This window comes from Muntiacus reevesi, chromosome 21 (genome assembly GCF_963930625.1).
Source record: "Muntiacus reevesi chromosome 21, mMunRee1.1, whole genome shotgun sequence".
In the NCBI taxonomy this organism is placed as follows: domain Eukaryota; kingdom Metazoa; phylum Chordata; class Mammalia; order Artiodactyla; family Cervidae; genus Muntiacus; species Muntiacus reevesi.
In genome coordinates this window covers 201,709-216,774 of record NC_089269.1, presented here as the reverse complement: position 1 = coordinate 216,774, position 15,066 = coordinate 201,709, and the positions used below count along the sequence as shown (strand labels likewise).

Here is a 15,066-nt window from a genome sequence, read left to right as displayed (position 1 = left end):
TATAAAGCACTTATTAACACAAATATTTCCCTAGAGACCCGACGTTTTGTACTGCCAGCAGCTAGGTTGGTCTCCTCAGAGTTTCCTAAAGCCTTGGTCTCTTCTGACTTCTGTTCTAAGCATCAGCTTCTTTTCTCTGCAAAGACTTTGCTATGCTCAGTAGCTACCTGTTTCTTTTAAATTCATTTAACTGCAGCTGACACTGTCCACCGTGTTTCTTGGATTGTCATTTAATTGCCTTCTGTGTGGTAAGTGTTGTCTCCTTAACTAGAACATAAATTTTTGAACATGAAGTCATAGCTTATTGTCTGCTTATATCTTCCACATTACTTGGCTACTTGTAAAACAACCTACCAAACTGGGAGCAAATAGGGTTGTATGTGACATTAAATGGCAGAATATAGAGAGGGAACCATGAAACTATAATTTCAGAAATTCAGATAAAGGAATCTTATTTTAAAATTAATTTTCCAAATTAGAATTTAGAATTAGTGCCAGTAGAAGAATCTGCTGGCTAATAGAAGGTGGTATAAGCGTATTTTCACACAAAAGCAAATAAACTGGCTTCCTTCTACATCTCCAGGAACAGTATGCTCCCATTGATGTTGGGGAAACTGAACCAGCTTACCAGACTTCCGTTCAGGCTTATTCGAGGCATTCTCATAGATGCTCTTGTCCATCATGATCTTAGCAGTTGATTTCGTAGGCTCTTGATTCTAAAAATGGAGATAGGAGTTAAAGTCTGAGAGTGTTAAAACGAGTTAGAAAACAGAGTTGGTGTCAGATCTTGTCTGTAGATCAGGGGACCTGCAGCTGGGACTCCTGGCAGTGGCAGCACTGTGTGGGGACCAAAATGCTCTGTAAGGAGCCACTTAATGTTGTGACAGGCTTTTTAATGATGTGAACGTAAAGCTACAGTTCTGGGCTGGCGGTAATCAGGGAAAGGTTTGAGGGGAGAGGGAAGGGAGTTGGCTCAGAAACATAGCCAAGATTTAACATCAGGGAGAACAGCATGTATTAAATAACAGAATTTGTTGATCTTCTCTGTATATCTAACTAGCTGATGTTTCTACCATTTAACGGCTCTCACTTTCAAACTACTTGCTCTATGTTAACAACTCTCATGCAAATCATTTTCTTTTTAATTAAGTAAAAGCAGCAATTTGGGGCATTATGTACTGGGAGAGCGTTATCTTTCCTGGCTTCTCCCTTCAGTCCCCCAAATACACTATTAAGATAAATCCTACAAGCTTGGCAGCCTACCAAGTCTAAGGAGAAAGATGGCTTAATCTGTAAGCTGGAAGGAACCATCTTATATTTTATCTTAAGTGTCTTCCTCATCGTTTTGTTGTTGTTGTTGTTTATTTATTAACTGTAATTTCCCTTTGTTATTTCCTAGTCTTCAGCAGAAACTATGTTTGGGAGAATTAGAGGAAGTGACTATATTCATGCGTTTTTGTTTTTTTTTAAAGAAAGTTAATATGGAAAGAGCAAAAGACATTTGGAGCAGCAGTTTACAATGTTAAGAAACGGTGTCAAATAGTATGTAGTGTACTTCCCATTTCTTTAATCTCCATAGCAGCACCATAGGTAAGTGACTTATTATTTTATCTGCTTTATAGACAGGGAAAATGATGCTAAGGTGGGTTGAGAAATTTGTTCAAGGTCATATGGCTAATTGTGATGGAGTCAGGAAGCAAACCAGAGACTTTCATGCTACACCACACGCTCTCAACCCCTATGCTATTGGGTCAGCAGTTTGAGGCAACGAGCAACAACTAGGGAGGGTTTGAGGAAAAGCTCCCGCAGGAAGACTCTGAAACTCAAGGATAAACTGAACTTCCTGCCTTTATGTAGAATGAGAACTTGTGTATTAAAGAAGAGGGTTGGGCTCCTCAAGACCTGAGAACTTGGACACATTTGAGTTAAAGACGAACATGAGAAAAACACCTTCAATGTCCCTCATGGAACCTATGATAACCTTTCATTCAACATATACTCGTGAGGCAAGTTTCAGGGGAGAAGGAGAATGTGTTTTGAGTTTGATGCCTTATGCTAATAGAGTAAGTGGACTGAATCAATGTAAAACATCTTTGACAATCAAATATACAATTTTCTGATGTATTCATTTGTAGCAGATATTTCTCATATTCTGGGTATTATAATTAGCATCTCCTGGGACAATACTACTAGCTCGGAAAAGACTAGAAATAAAAATAAATTCTGTACTTGCTTGGAACTCCCTAAAATCCAATCTACAGGTAGGTTGATGGAGATCTAGTGAGGTCCAGGTAGGTTGATGGAGATCTAGTGAGGTCCAGGTGTCTCTAGATATTTTCAGGGGTCTGGTTCCAGGACAGCACTCCATCTTCCCACAAATACCAAAATCAAGGGATGCTCAAGTCCCTTATACAGAGTGACATAGTACAGTCAGGGCCCAGGAGCCACATGTCCTGTGTTCTAGGATATGGAGGACTGACTGTATTTTCATTCTGTTTCTCAGTTTACCTGAGTGCATGTCTCTTCTTGAGAGAGATTTTCATGTGTTCCACTTTCACCTGCTTCAAATTGAGTATGTGTGTCTTCTGGAAGGGGATATTCACATGTTCTGGATTCAGCTCCTTCAGAAAAGACTGCATTAATTCAAACACTGAAACAAACAGCCATGTTAACTACTCCAACTATCCAATTCAACCAAGTTCAAGTCACTGTGATCTGAAATTGGTGGCAATTTCAGTTGGTAGGAAATGGAGTCACTTTAAAAAAAGAGATTAAAAGTCTTTTATTATAGAGATTGTGTAACAAATGTGCAGAAAGTTTGGAAAGTACAGAGACAAAGTCATTTACTGTCCCACCATCCCCAAAGTACTTTTATATTAATATGTACTGAGCATGCCAGGTCCATTGGTAAGTAATGGGGATACATAAGAAAGCAGATGAGTGGTGATCCATGCTCTCTTGGAGAAGACAGATCAGCAAACATACGAACAAAAAAATACATGATGGGAAAATAGGACTGTGTGCATAATGGCCTATGGGAGCACATGGAAAGTACAGTTCTGTGAAGCTGGGATATATCAGTGATGCTGAGATTTAGGGAATAAGAAGTTAACTCCACAGAACGGGGAGATGTGGGGACAAGCACTTTTGGAGGGCTCTAGGCAGAAGGAAGAGAAGAAATGTGCAAAGGTTCAGGAATGAGACCACGAGGTCTCTCTTATTATGTGAACCGTTAGCCGTTTGGTATGGCCATGTTTTAGATTGTGGGGAGGGAAGATGGCTGAAGAACGAGCAGATGGTGACGTTTCCCACACTGTGTCCTGTTTCTGCTAAATGTGAAGATCAGTGGGGACCCATGGAATGACAGTACTGTGTTCATCTGGATTCTAAGGTTTATAATTGTAATATAATAAAGATAAAATTTGTTTAAAATTAGCAAGACAATGTTGTATCAGTGCTACTTTTACTTGATATGCATCATTGGTCTTTTCCAAGGTACTACCTGGGAAATTAATTGCTTAATGCTTATTAAGCATTCAATTGTGTTGACTAATGTGTTAATTTAATTAACCATTCATTTATCATTAGACATTTTGATAACTTCTGACTTCTATTCTTATAAATAATGCTTAATTACCTTATTTTTTTCTTTTTAAAATTAATTTATTGTTTTATTGAAGGATAATCACTTTACAGAATTTTGTTGTTTTCTGCCAAACCTCAACATGAATCAGCCATAGGTATACATATACCCCTCCCTTCTGAACCTCCCTCCCATCTCCCTCCCCCTCCCACCCCTCTAGGTTGATACAGAACCCCTGTTTGAGTTTCCTTAGCCATACAGCAAATTCCCTTTGGCTATCTATTTTACATGTGGTAATGTAAGTTTCCATGTTATTCTTTCCATATATCTAACCCTCTCTTTCTCTCTCCCCATGTCCATAAATCTATTCTCTATGTCTGCTTCTCCATTGCTGCCCTGTAAATAAATTTCTTCAGTACCATTTTTCTAGATTCCATATATATGCATTAGAATATGATATTTATCTTTCTCTTTCTGACTTACTTCACTCTGTATAATAAGTTCTAGGTTCATCCATCTCATTAAAACTTATTCAAATGTGTTCCTTTTTATGGCTGAGTAATATTTCGTTGTGTATATGTACCACAACTTCTTTATCCATTCATCTGTCGATGGACATCTAGGTTGCTTTCATGTTTTAGCTATTGCAAATAGCGCTGTAATGAACAATGGGATATATGGGTATTTTTCAATTGTGATTTCCTCAGAATATATGCCTAGGAGTGGGATTGCTGGGTCATATGGTGGTTTTATTCCTAATTTTTTAAGGAATCTCCATACCTAGTTTTTTAAGGAATCTCTGCCTTACCGTCTTCCATACCATCTTCCATAGTGGCTGTATCAATTTACATTCCCACCAACAGTGTAAGAGCATCCCCTTTTCTCCACACTCTCTCCAACATTTATTGTTTATAGACTTTTTGATGAAGGCCATTCTGACTGGTGCGAGGTGACACCTCATTGTAGTTTTGATTTGCATTTCTCTTATAATGAGCAATGTTGAGCATCTTTTCATGTGTTTGTTTGTTAGCCATCTCTATGTCTTCAGAGAAATGTCTGTTTAGGTCTTTTCCCCACTTTTTGATTGGGTTGTTTGTTTTCTTGGTATTGAGCTTCTTGGATATTTTGGAAATTAATCCTTTGTCCGTTGTTTCATTTGCTATTATTTTCTCCTATACTGAGGGTTGTCTTATCACCTTGCTTATAGTTTTCTTTGCTGTGCAAAAGCTTTTACATTTTGTCAGGTCCGACTTGTTTACTTTTGTTTTTATTTCCATTACTCTAGGAGGTGGGTCATAGAGGATCTTGCTTTGACTTATGTCATCATGTGTTCTGCCTATGTTTTCTTCTAAGAGTTTTATAGTTTCTGGTCTTACATTTAGGTCTTTTAGGTCTTTAATCCATTTTGAGTTTATCTTTATGTATGTTGTTAGGAAGTGTTTTAATTTCATTCTTTCACATGTAGCTGTCCTGCTTTCCCAGCACTATTTACTGAAGAGGTTGTCTTTGCCCCATTGTATATTCTTGCCTCCTTTGTCAAAAATAAGGTACCCATAGGTACATGGGTTTATTTATGAGCTTTCTATCTTGCTCCATTTGTCTATATTTCTGTTTCTGTGCCAGCACCATACTGTCTTGATGACTGTAGCTTTGTAGGATAATCTGAAGTCAGGAAGGTTGATTCCTCCAGCTCCATTCTTCTTTCTCAAGACTGTTTTGGCTATTCAGGGTCTTTTGTGTTTCCATACGAATTGTGAAATTTTTATTCTAGCTCTATAAAAATTATTATTGATAATTTGAGAGGGATCACATTGAATCTGTAGATAGCATTGGGTAGTATAGCAATTTTCACAATATTGATTCTTCCTACCCAGGAACATGCAATATCTCTCCATCTGTTTATGTCATCTTTGATTTCTTTCATTAGTGTCTTGTAATTTTCTGTGTACAGTTCTTTTGTCTCCTTAGGTGAGTGTATTCTTTGGTATTTAATTCTTTTCATTGCAATGGTAAATGGGGTTGATTAATTGCTCTTTCTGATTTTTCGTTGTTAGTATATAGAAATGCAAGTGATTTCTGTGTATTGATTTTGTATCCTACAACTTTACTAAATTCACTGATTAGCTCTAGTAATTTTCTGATACTATCTTTAGGGTTTTCTATGTCATGTCATCTGCAAACAGTGAGAGCTTTACTTCTTCTTTTCTGATCTGGATTCCTTTTATTTCTTTTTCTTCTCTGATTGCTGTAGCTAGGACTTTCAGAACTATGTTGAATAATAGTGGTGAAAGTGGACACCCTTGTCTTGTTCCCAATCTTAGGGGAATGCTTTCAATTTTTGAGTATTGAGAATAATGTTTGCCACAGGCGTATCATTTATGGCCTTTACTATGCTGAGGTAGGTTCCTTCTATGCCCATTTTTTGAAGAGTTTTAATCATAAATGGATGCTGAGTTTTGTCAAAGGCTTTTTCTGCATGTACTGAGATTTTTATATGGTTTTTATCTTTCAATTTGTTAATATGGTGTATCACATTGATTGATTTGCTTATATTGAAGAATCCTTGCATCCCTGGAATAAATCCAACTTGATCATGGTGTATGAGCTTTTTGATGTGTTGCTGAATTCTGTTTGCTAAAATTTTGTTGAGGATTTTTGCATCTGTATTCATCAGTGATATCAGCCTATAGTTTTCTTTTTTTGTCTTTGTCTAGTTTTGGTATCAGGGTGATGGTGGCCTTGTAGAATGAGTTTGGAAGTGTTCCTTCCTCTGCAATTTTTTGAAAGGCTTTCAGAAGGATAGGCATTAAGCTCTTCTCTAAATGTTTGATAGAATTCTCCTGTGAAGCCACCTGGTTCTGGGCTTTTGTCTTTTGGGAGATTTTTGATCACAGCTTCAATTTCAGTGCTTGTAATTGGTATAATAATTTCTATTTCTTCCTGGTTCAGTCTTGGAAAATCAAACTTTTCTAAGAATCTGTTCATTTCTTCCAGATTATCCATTTTATTGCCATATAGTTGTTCATAATAGTCTCTTATAATCCTTTGTATTTCTGCATTGTCTGTTGTACCTCTTCTTTTTCATTTCTAACTTTGCTGATTTGACTCTTCTCTCTTTTTTTCTTGATGAGTCTGGCTAATGGTTTGTCAATTTTGTTTATCTTCTCAGAGAACCAGCTTTAGTTTTATTAATCTTTACTATTGTACTGACATTTTGATAACTTCTAATTTTTATTCTTATAAATAATGCTTAATTACCTTAATTACTTTTTTGCTTTATTTATTTACAATAAATGTCTAGAAATTATATTATTAATTAATTTTTTGAGATATAATTGACATATTTAGAAATTACATTTAAGCAAGGGATATAAATACTTTTAGGGCTTTTGGAATCTTGTGATAAACTTATTTGATCAATTTGTACTGTGTCAAGATAAGAATGTATATCAGAAAAACTACATTTAAAGAAATTTTTGAATTTATTTTTAATTGGAGGATAATTGTTTTACAATGTTCTGTTGGTTTCTGCATTCAACAACATGAATCAGGCTTAAGTATATGTACATACATTCTCTTAAACCTCTCTTCCACTCACTACATTTTTTTGAGCTTTAGTCATTATAATTCTTTAAAAATCTCATGAATGAAATAGGCTAATATTTAACTTCTGTTTCTTTAAATATTAGTAGTGTTGAACTTTGTCTACATTTTGTTTTCAATAAAACTTTTCTTCCATGAACTGTCCTTTGTTGATCTCTTGATTGGTAATATTCTTATTAACACAGAATTTTAAAATTAATTTCTGTATTCTTAAATTTAGAACAATGTCTCCTTCAGAGAAATGAAAAATATTAAAGAATATTTATTCCAACCAGTTTATCCTAAAGGAGATCAGTCCTAGGTGTTCATTGGAAGGACTGATGCTGAAGCTGAAACTCCAATACTTTGGCCACCACATGTGAAGAGTTGACTCATTGGAAAAGACCCTGATGCTGGGAGGAATTGGTGCCAGGAGGAGAAGGGGACGACAGAGGATGAGATGGCTGGATGGCATCACCGACTCAGTGGACATGAGTTTGAGTAAACTCCAGGAGTTGGTGATGGACAGGGAGGCCTGGCATGCTGCGATTCATGGGGTTGCAAAGAATCAGACATGACTGAGCAACTGAACTGAGCTGAAATGACTGATTCCATAATTCAAATATAACTCTATTTTTAAAACTATCTCAAATTTATTTTCCAAATTTTAATTAATAGCTTATAGCAGTTATTAAATAATCATATATATTATGATTCAGTTTCATTCTTGCAAAATTTGTATGGAGAATAGGCTTATAATAAGGTTACTTATTTGCCTGGAGAATCCCAGGGATGGGGTCGCACAAAGTCGGAAACGACAAAAGTGACTTAGTAGCAGCAGCAAGGTTATTTATTCAGTTCTATGATTTATATCTCTGTTATTCAGACAACACAACAACATTTTCATTATTACTGCTATATAAAATATTTTAACTTTTGGAAAGAACTAGAAATTTCCTCATCAATATTTTCTTCATATTATTTTTATATACTTACAATGTTTATAATATATGATACCTATTATAATTATGTATTTATTTTATAGATTAAATATAGAACAATTTCTAACTATAACTTAGATATTCTCAGTCATAATTCACATATTGGATATTAAATATGGCAGTTAAAAGGATTCCTCAATACTTTAGGCAGAGTGCATGCAAGTTTCCAAATACTATAGGACTATTTCATAAAAGAAAAATAAGTTCCCAATTATTCAAAGAATTCTAACTTACATACCTGATGTTGTTGGATCAGCTGGTTTATGTGACGCTATATACTTTCTAGTCTTCCACCTGAATCTTTTTGAATAAATCGAAGTTCGAACAATTGTTACCTTTGTGAAATCTTCAGTGCCTTGTATCTGGAAGTCAACAGATTACAAGATAATTTCTAAGTAAAAACCTAACAAATATTCTCTAGTAAGCTACTATCTTAGATCCTCTCTAAATATCTGGGCCTGAAAATTGACATTGTAAATAGATATTGAAGTGAAGTGAAGTGAAAGTTGCTCAGTTCTGTCTGACTCTTTGCAACCCCATGGACTGTACAGTCCATGGAATTCTCCAAACCAGAATACTGGAGGTGGGTAGCCTTTCCCTTGTTCAGTGGATCTTCCCAACCCAGGGATTGAACGCAGGTGTCCCGCATTGCAGGTGGCTTCTTTACCATCTGAGCCACCAGGGAAGCCCAAATAGACATTAGATATAGCTAAATACTTGGATATGTTAGTTTTGTGAAAGTCAATATTCTATATCCTCTCACTGATTTTAAATTATTTTGTCCATTTTTATTACAAATGAGAAAAATAGTGAAGACTTAATCATCCATGACCCTTTAATATATCATCCAGAGTATTTTTCTATGTGGCAGAATGTCAATGGATTTCAAGACATCTTCCAATCCAAACCCACAGTGAGGAGAGCCTTATGCCCAGGACAGTAGACAGAGTTGGGCAGGTTTGGGCTGCCTAAAGAATCCCTTTCTTGATTATCTAAATTCCCAACCCAGCATCCCTAACTAAGTTCTATTATTACATATTCAGGAATAGCGGTAGGGAGTACCATAGTTAAAAATAGTGTTTCACTTCCTCTCACTGGCTATCAGATTAGTAGTATCCACGTGGAAAATTTTCTTATGACCATTTCTCAGCTCAAGATTCCTCTTACCTCCAACATATTTTTCTTGTGTCTCATATTTACCTTTTAAGCACTTCTATCATAGCTGTAAACATTCATGTATCTATTTTTATATATTTCTTTTTGCTTGGTTGAGAGATCTCTTGAGGGCAAGTTGCAAGACTCATTTGTTTTGATCAGTTTAGCATCTAGCACTGTTTCTGTCATAGTTGCCTAAAAATATGCTTACTTTAATTACCTCTAGGTATCTCTTTCAATTTACTTTCTTTAGAAGTGTTTTACGTGTCCTCTGATTCCCCCAGACATGCGCCTCTCTTACTCTACCCCAGCACACACACACACACACACACACACACACACACACACACACACACTATGATAATCCTTCATTCTCTCTTTCTTCTCACGGCACAGCTTTTCTTTATAACTGGGCTTCCCTGGAGGCCCAGACAGTAAAGAAACTGCTTGCAGTGCAGGAGACCCAGGTCCTGGAGAAGGGAATGGCTACCCACTCCAGTATTCTTGCCTGGAGAATCCCATGGACAGAGGAGCCTGGTGGGCTGCATCCACGGGGTTGCAAAGAGTCGGACACGACTGAACAACTGAGTACACTCCTAACTCAACAGCTTAATATGAGAAGGTCCTTCGTTTTTACACTCACTTTTAAAGTAGCTGAAGAAATACCAGCGATACTCAACTTCAGCTTAGGACTGAAAGAACCTTTTTACAGTACTGTTGATATAATCCAGAGAGAGTAGTCCTGAAATATGTACATGAACTGAGTAGGTCCTCTTTTGCTATTTACAGTTGCACCAAAATCTAACTGTGGTCAAAATGTGTAACTTGGCCCGATTCATTGATAGTGAATAGGAACAGTTTGATGTTTGGGCTACCCAGTGCTAAAGCAATCAATGAACTTGGAGTGTGTACGCTGTGCGTGCCTTCATGGAGTGGTAGGGGAATGGGAGAGAATGGGAAGGTGGAAAAGTGACACTCTTTCTACTATTGACTCATTGTTGGACAAACAGAATATTGACCTGAAGATATGAATCAGTATTTCTTTACCTGATGACATGTTATAGGAATTAAGAAAGGAGCCTTATAAGCTTTTCGTAACTGACAATCTTCCACAGCTCCATGGATGAGGATGACATAAATTACTGTTTCATCATAGATATCAGTTTTGGTGTTCTTTGGTATATCTTTTACATAAATATTACTGAGTTTTAATTGCATCTTGTAATTCCAATCCTAAGAAAAATACAATTTTGTAGTCTATTGTTTATAAAAATTAATATAAATTTCTAAATAGTTAATTTCTAACAATACTTTAGTTCATTTTCATTCAGAGAGAAGGACAATTTCACATAAGCACCTCTTACCTCATAAGATAAATGTTCCCTGATTTTTTTGGCAGTAATAGAAAGTCCAAGTTTTAGCCACATTCTGTATTCAATGTGAGGACAAAATTTTTCAAAAGCTTCATACAAGTAATTTTTGGGGATAAAACATGTCTGGAAAAAAGAGGATATCAACTTACTATTTCATTCTGTGCATTCATGATTCAATGAAATGAGATTTTCTCTTATATACATTTAACATTAAAGCTAATAATATTCAAATTATGCAGATTCATTTTATTGCCTGGAAACATAATAAATGTATCTATTTAGTAAATATTTGTACACTCTTGTCATATACTAAGTATTAAAAGGCTGTATGATTTAATGAGACTTCATTATTCTTATAGATTCTGAAAAAATAGAAAACAAAGAATCAAAGATTATTTAACCCCTTAAACTAAAGACATAAGTATTTCTAAAAACATTATTTGGCGGAGCAAATGTTTTGGTCAGTAATAAAATTCTGATACTAACGATAATTAGACTACTGACTCTTAGGAATAAGCTTCTATGAAGACACAAGAGACTGTGTTTGTTGGTTTTAAATTCTCTTGGTAAGCAGCTATGAGTAGATGGGTACTGCTGGGTAATATAGTAAATGTGTATTTATAATAAACTGCTAAACTGTTTTCAGATGAGGATGTAATATTTACCCTTTATCTAGCCATGTATGAGAATTGCAGTTGCTTAACATCCTTGCTAATACTGTGTGTTCAACTTATGTATTTTTAGCCAATGTAGTATGTATACAGGGATACCTTATCATGATTTTAATTTGTGTTTCCCTGAGCACTAATGATATTGAGCATCTTCTTCATATGTTTATGGGCCATTTGTATATTCTTTTATGAAGTATCTGTTCAAATCCATTGTCCAATTTTAAATCCTGAAGCATAGTTGATTTACAATATTTTGTTAGTTTTAGGTGTGATAGTGATCCAATATTATTATAGATTATACTCCATTTAAAGTTATTACAAAGTATTGACTCTATTCCCTGTGCTGTACAATATGTCCTTCACTCGTGGTCATTTGCACCTCTCAAGCCCCAGCAAGAACACTGACGTGGGCTGCCCTCTTTTGTCCTTCTCCCTTTCCTCTCCCTACTGATGGCCACTACTTTGCTTTCCATTTCTGTAAATCTGTTTCTGTTTTGTCATATTAACTAGTTTTATTTTTTAGATTCCACATAAAAGTGATAACTTACAGCACTTGTCTTTCTCTGTCTTTCTATAATTTCATTAAATATAATACCCTCCAAGTCCATCCATGTTGTTGCAAATAGCATAATTTCATTCTTTTTCGTTTAGTAGTACTATATATATATATGTGTGTGTGTGTGTGTGTATATATATCTCAAATCTTCTTTATCCATTCATTTGTTGATGGATATTTCGGTTGCTTTCACATCTTGGCTGTTATAAATAATACTACTGTGAATATGGGGGAACATGGATCTTTTCAAATTCTTGTTTTTATTTTCTTCACATACCTAGCTAAGAGCAGAATTCCTGCATCATATGATAGCTCTATATTCAGTTTTTTTGAGCAACCTCCATACTGTTTTTCAAAGTGGCACAAATTTACATTCCTGCCAACAGTGTAGGTTGATGGTGGTGTTGTTTAGTCACTAAGTCATGTCTGACTCTTTTGTGACCCCATGGTCTGCAGCCTGCCAGGCTCCTCTGTCCATGGGATTTCCCAAGTAAGAATACTGGAGTGGGCTGCCACTTCCTTCTTCAGGGGATCTTCCTGACCCAAGGCTCAAACCTGTGTCTCTGGCATTGGCAGGTGGATTATTTACTACTGAGCCACCAGGGAGACCTCGGAGGGTTCCCTTCATCCACATCCTCACCAATATTTGTTATTAGTAGACTTTCTGATGACAGCCTTTGTGACAGAGGTGAGGTGATAACTCACTGTGATATTGATTTGCATTTCTCTGATATTTACCAATGATGAGCATCTTTTCATGTGCCTGTTGACCTTCTGTATATCTTATTTGGAAAAATATCTATTCAGGTCTTCTGCCCACTATGTAATTGAGTTGTTTTGATATTGAGTTGTATGAGCTGTTTATGTGGCTTGGATATTAATCTGTTATTGGTCATGCAGTCTGCAAATATTTTCTGCTGATCAATAGGAAGCCTTTTTATTTTGTCAATGGTTTCCTTTTCCACAGAAAGGCTGTTAAGATTAATTAGGTACCATTTGCTTGTTTTTGCATTTGTTTCCTTTGTCTTAGGAGACATATTCAAAAAAATATTGCTATGGTTTATGTCAAAGAGTGTTCTGCCTACGATCCCTTTTAGAGTTTACAGTTTAACCTTACATTTAGGTCTTTAATTCACTTTTAATTTTGTATTTCATGTGAGAAAAAGTTATAATTTCATTCTTTTACATGTAGCTGTCCAGTCTTCCCAGCAACACTTATTGAAGAGCCTGTATTTTCTCCATTATATATTTTTGCCTTGATTTAGATTAGTTGACCACAAGTATGTAGGTTTATTTCTGGATTCTCTGTTCATGTTCCATTAATCTGTGTCTCCTTTGCCTTTAGCATCTCTTCTTTTCTCAGCTAATTGTAAGGCCCCCTCAGACAACCATTTTGCCTTTTTGCATTTCTTTTTCTTGGGGATGGTCTTGATCACTGCCTCCTGTACAATGTCACAAACCTCCATTCATAGTTCTTCAGGCCCTCTGTCTATCAGATCTAATCCCTTGAATCTATTTGTCACTTCCACTGTATAATCATAAGGGATTTGATTTAGGTCATACCTGAATGGTCTAGTGGTTTTCCCTACTTTCTTCAATTTAAGTGTGAATTTGGCAATAAGGAGTTCATGATCTGAGTCACAGTCAGCTCCTGGTCTTGTTTTTGCTGACTGTATAGAACCTCTCCATCTTTGGCTGCAAAGAATATAATCAGTCTGATTTTGGTATTGACCATCTGGTGATGTCCATGTGTAGAGTCTTCTCTTGTGTTGTTGGAAGAGGGTGTTTGCTATGACCAGTGTGTTTGCTTGGCAACACTCTGTTAGTTAGACTTTGCCCTGCTTCATTCTGTACTCCAAGACCAAATTTACCTGTTACCCCAGGTGTCTCTTTCCTTCCTACTTTTGCATTCCAGACCCCCATGATGAAAAGGACATTTTCTTTGGGTGTTAGTTCTAGAAGGTCTTGTAGGTCTTCATAGAACTGTTCAACTTCATCTTCTTCAGCTTTATTGGTTGGGGCATAGACTTGGATTACTGTGATATTGAATGGTTTGCCTTGAAAATGAACAGAGATCACTCTGTCATTTTCGAGATTGGACCCAAGTACTGAATTTTGGACTCTTTTGTTGACTATGATGGCTACTCCATTTCTTCTAAGGAATTCTTGCTCACAGTAGAAGATATAATGGACATCTGAATTAAAATTGCCCATTCTAGTCCATTTTAGTTCACTAATTTCTAACATGTCGATGTTCACTCTTGCCATCTTCTGTTTGACCACTTCTAATTTACCTTGATTCATGGACCTAACATTCCTAATAAATCAATATTTTGTTTCAAAGGTTATATTCCTGATGTGAGTATTGATACATAGCTTTCTTATTTATACTTGCATGAAATATTTTCTCCCATCCCTTCACTTTCTGTCTGTGTATATCTTTAGTTCTGACGTGAGTCTCTGGTAATCATTTTTTATTCAATTACCTAACCTATATCTTCTGACTGGAGCATTTAGCCTATTGACATTTAAAATGATTACTGATAGGTGTGTGCGTATTGCCACTTGTTTCCTGGTTGTTTTTGCAGTTCTTCTCTGCCCTTTCTCCTTTTTTAGTTCCTTCCTTTGTGGTTTGATGATTTTCTTTAGAGGTACACTTTGTTCCTTTCTCCTCTAGCTTTATGTGTGTCTGTTGTAGGTTTTTGACTTGTGGCTACCATCACGTTCATATATGTTAACCTGTAACTAGATCTACTTGTTTTAAACAGATAGTCATTTAAGTTCAAACATATCCTAAAATTACTTTCTTTACTCTCTTCTCCCAGGTTTTATGTCTTTGATGTCATATCCCTAACTATTTATTCTAGTCCTAGTTGATTTTACAATTTTTTTGTCTTTTAATCTTGTAATAACTTAATTGACTGATCCACAGGCTTTACTATATACTTGCCTTTATTAGTGGGTTATTTTTCCTTTCTGGACCTTTTTACTGCCATCCCCAAACTACTCTTTTTAATTCTAAAATTTTCATTTGATTCTTCAATATTTCCTGTGTCTTCTTTCATAAAGATTACATTTTTCTTTAGTTGCTTGAACATGTTTCCTTTTAGTCCTTTGAATCTCTTCTTAGCTCCTTAGTGTCTTC

General features: G+C 35.8%; 1 protein-coding gene across 1 annotated transcript in view; it reads right to left on the bottom strand.

Moving 5' to 3' along the window:
- The window catches only part of SLC9C1 (solute carrier family 9 member C1), a 152,086-nt gene that overhangs the window by 11,925 nt on the left and 125,095 nt on the right, over positions 1-15,066 (bottom strand). The window contains exons 29-33 of the mRNA XM_065913843.1: positions 10,686-10,817; positions 10,369-10,554; positions 8,405-8,528; positions 2,509-2,633; positions 629-716 (exon numbers count right to left, since the gene is read on the bottom strand). Coding sequence (XP_065769915.1) covers positions 629-716; positions 2,509-2,633; positions 8,405-8,528; positions 10,369-10,554; positions 10,686-10,817 — 655 coding nt within the window. The remainder of the gene's footprint in view (positions 1-628; positions 717-2,508; positions 2,634-8,404; positions 8,529-10,368; positions 10,555-10,685; positions 10,818-15,066) is intronic.